General features: G+C 39.6%; 1 protein-coding gene across 1 annotated transcript; it reads left to right on the forward strand.

The window, feature by feature from the left end:
* The first annotated feature begins 533 nt into the window (after positions 1-533).
* Positions 534-3,753, forward strand: LOC133112116 (ZP domain-containing protein-like). The gene is made up of 8 exons (XM_061222821.1): positions 534-617; positions 874-1,026; positions 1,302-1,360; positions 1,903-2,078; positions 2,174-2,574; positions 2,833-2,929; positions 3,045-3,240; positions 3,500-3,753. The coding sequence occupies exons 3-8, from the start codon at positions 1,324-1,326 to the stop codon at positions 3,640-3,642; spliced, it is 1,050 nt and encodes a 349-aa protein (XP_061078805.1). The 5' UTR covers positions 534-617; positions 874-1,026; positions 1,302-1,323; the 3' UTR covers positions 3,643-3,753.
* Positions 3,754-4,199: the final 446 nt, after the last annotated feature.

Genomic DNA, 4,199 nt, shown 5'->3' on the forward strand with positions numbered 1-4,199 from the left:
CTTCATAACAAAGGTTCAAGCCTTTGAGATTGTCCTGGAGGATTACCCCACACAAGAAATCACTCTGAAATACACCGATGGCACATCGTCCACCAAGTCCCCACTACTTTATAGAGACAGGCGAGGATTCCTTCACAACATCCACAAATCCACCCCTTCAACTACAACAGCCCCTACAACTACAACAGCCCCTAAAACTACAACAGCCCCTACAACTACAACAGCCACTACAACTAAAGCACCTCCCCACCACTACTACTACCACTACTACAACCCTACGACTACACCACCCCCTACAACTACAATGATGCCAATGAACATGGGTCTGTCTAAAATCCCTCTGCAGTTTTCAATCCAAGGTAAATTTACCCTATAATTCAACTGATCCACAGCTGTCAGGGACTCAGAGACTTACATATTCCTATCCAGTTAATTTTACTGATTTTTTTGCTATTTCTCTGCCACTGAATTTCAGTTGATCCATCTGTTTATGACTGTACTGAGGGAAACATTCTGCCCAAGTTTCTGTTCCCAACTCCAAAAAATGGAGAAAAACTCATTGCTGCTGTTGGTCAGGAACTGGAAATTAAGCTGAAGGCTACAGCAACACAATCATGGTAAGATAGAAGTTAAACTCAGAAACATGTTAATTCCTGTCCATTTGATTTAAAAGAGTATTATTGTCAATATAATGTGGGTACGAACGAAAAAACAAACTAATTTTTAATGATTGTACTGCTTAGATATTTGTACTCTTTGAATGAAATAATTGAGCAACATTTCTATTTTTCTTTTTGAAGTACATATATAATACTTTATAACTGCAAAAAAGCACACTATTTTCTGATATTGATCACACTGTGCCTTCAATAGGGTAAAGAACTTTATCATCAGTGGACCTCTGAACATCACAAAGTACAACACTATCAGAGGAGCAGTTGGAGAATCTCGAATCAGGTGGACACCAACTAAAAATGACTTTGGTGATCATGTTCCCATTTGCTTCATTGCAGAGAGTCAACAAGGGTAAGTTTCAAAGTTGTTGATCGGGTTATGCCGGAAGGTCTTTGAAAATGCAGTTATTGGCCCTTGAATGATGTCAAAATAAAACTCCCAGTCTTGGTTTAATTTATTGTCCAGCACCAACAGTAGTATACTCATAGAAAGAGACTAAGTGTAAATGAATGAAATCAGTGAAACTGAGGTATTTACTGCATATCCGTCATTTTCAATATTATCTATAATGACTTTCCATTTGACTTTGCCCTATACTTGTCTTATAATCATGTTCAATGTTTCAGGTCCAGAATCTTTCACTCTGACATGAGATGCATCATTGTCATTGTTAAACACAAATCTGGTTAGTACTCAGTTCGATATGATTGGTTATTGACTTGTCCCTAAGCTTGAAATAGGTAATAGGTAAGCTTTTTGCGTTACAACATTGTTACAAGACCATCGTAAATCCCTTTCTATCATTGAAAAGGGGGCATTGACATGTTGACTCACCCTCTACCTGCGTTTCTTTAAATTCGGGTTTCAAAATATACAGTTGATGGGCCAAAACATCCTATAGCTGTGCCATAATTCACGCTCATTGGTTGAAAAGTGGTTATAACTGCCACAGCCAATGGCGTTTCAACTTCAGTCTGTTCACAGAGAAGGGGTGGGATAAACAGTGTTGTGGACTGAGCGTGTTTGTTGCTGCAATTCCTCTCTTGACCGTTAGACGTCCAAAATTACCTATTGTACCTTTAAGTGATTAGTAAGTAGTTCATTGTTCTTTATTCTTGGTGAAGAAATCAATATTAATTTTACACACTGGACACAAAATGAAATCGTTGGTGCTTAATCACGCATATTTGCCTAACCAAAGATTTCCTCCCGTCAATTCATGAATAGGCAATGCCAGTGTGATTTGTACGGAGACCACAATGACAGTGGAAGTGGAGAAAGCCTCAATAATTGGACTTCATGAAGATCACCTGCGTCTCAATGATCCATCCTGCACTCCCACCTCCAACCAAACCCATGTGATCGCCACCGTGTCCCTCGGCTCCTGTGGAACAGTACTGGAGGTCAGTCCCTTTGATCCACTCAAATGACACAATCAATAAAAGCTGTGATGTTGCCACAAATAAATCTCCTTTGATGTCTCTGATTGTCTTTGTAGGAGGACGCTGACAACCTGATCTTCAAAAATGAAATTATGTCGTTCGACAACGTTGGTGATGTCATTACCAGGAAACACCAGGTGGAGATTGACTTCGTATGCTGTTACCCCAAGAAGGGCCGTGTGTATCTGGATTTCCAGGCACACAAGATTCCTTACGTGTTCACAGAAAAAGCATTTGGAAAGTTCACCTACCAGTTTGAGTTCTTCCACAGTGAGCTGTTCAACACTGCAATAGACACAGATCACTACCCTGTAGATGTGGCACTGAAAGACGTGCTCTACATGCAAATCAAAGCTACTTCCTCTGTTGCCAACACTGTGCTCTTCGTGGAGTCCTGCAGAGCAACCCCCGTTGATGATCCCGACTATCACATTTCCTATGACATAATTTCAAATGGGTAAGACAACTGGTGTATGGAAGGCAAACATTTTGTTTATGGTGGTGTTTCTGGGGTAAAATATCAAATAGCCCATGTGCGTAACCAAGCATTGACTGGAATAGGAGGCCTTATGTATGATGAATGGCAACATCTATCTAAATCCAACTGTGGGATAGGGAATATGAACATTTAGGTCTGGATGGTGTAAAATAAAATGTTTTTAGAATTGTTTCAGCCCAGGAAAGACCTGTGAATTCAGCTCTTTTATTTCCCCAGCTGCATATTGGATGGGACAGTGGTGGTCTATCCAAGTAACTCCACGGAATACAGATTTGGAATGGAGGCTTTCCAGTTCATTGGACAACATGAGCAGGTAATTGGGGACCATGGTTATTTGGACCATGGTGGTAATTTGTACCCAACCAATTGTATGTAATTGTACCTCATTTTCTGATTCAGAGCTCTCCTTGTCTTCTGATGAATTCTAGGTCTTCATATGCTGCTCAGTCATCCTGTGTGTGGCAGGGGAGCCCGGCACCAGATGTTCTCAGGGCTGCACCACTCCCACACCCACACCCGCCCCTGTTCTACATCACCTCCACAGGAGGGATGCTGCCACACAGACTGGGAGACACTCCATTTCCCAGGGGCCTTTGCGTCTAAAGAAGGCCACAGAAACCACAGGTACTATAACCCTGGTTAAGTCTGAGGTTATTACATTGTACGAAATCCTATGCAGCTGTAATAATGTGGACGGCTCATTCAATTTACTACTCAAATCTGTATGGTATAAAGATCAGTGAATTGGTATGTAAATTTGCACAACACTAATAACCTCAAGCCTGACCCATGAAAGCTATGTGATGAATATCATTCCAGTATATCATATTTGTTGGAGGGATGTTCTAATTGTTTTTTATTGTTTCTTTTTCTTTCCTTACAGTTTCCAACATGGGCTTGAACATGAACCTGGTTTTCATTGCTGCCTTTCTCCTGGTTGTGGTTGTCATTGTGTGTGGAGCTGTGATTTATACAGTAAAGAGGCCAACATTCAAATACCAACCACTTCCATCTACTGACTTCTGAGACACAGTTTTATAACTCATTAAACTCATTAAAGTGAACACATTCTAACCAATCACATTAATGCAAAATGTACCTTTTATGAATGAGGAATGGCCTAAAATCTTAAAAATCTTTGCAAACCGTCATATATTCAAATTTTATTAGCTTTGATTTGTACATCACCCTTCAATAGTTTAGTTAAAATGATTGTGCTTTGTCATTCCACAATATTACTGTACTGTAAATTGACTGGGTGTAGTATTGCATTTTCAAACTTATGTGAAATTTAATGTTGTACTGTCTCTAATTCATGGTAATTCATAAATAAAAGTTATGTAAATAATAGTACTGTGTCGTACATTTATAAATGATTTTGTTTTCTGTCACATACTGTGTTATAATAAGCCCACATTTGTTTGTACTAAACACAGACCTAACCATGAACATTTTTCATCAAGAGATGTATACAGTACAGTCTGTAAGCATTTGGGCAGTGGTACAACCTGTGTTCTTTTGGCTCTGTCCTCCATGGATTTGAAACTAAACAATGAGTATGAGGCTAAATTACTGACTATCAG

The sequence above is a fragment of the Conger conger genome, chromosome 15 (genome assembly GCF_963514075.1).
Source record: "Conger conger chromosome 15, fConCon1.1, whole genome shotgun sequence".
NCBI classification, from domain to species: domain Eukaryota; kingdom Metazoa; phylum Chordata; class Actinopteri; order Anguilliformes; family Congridae; genus Conger; species Conger conger.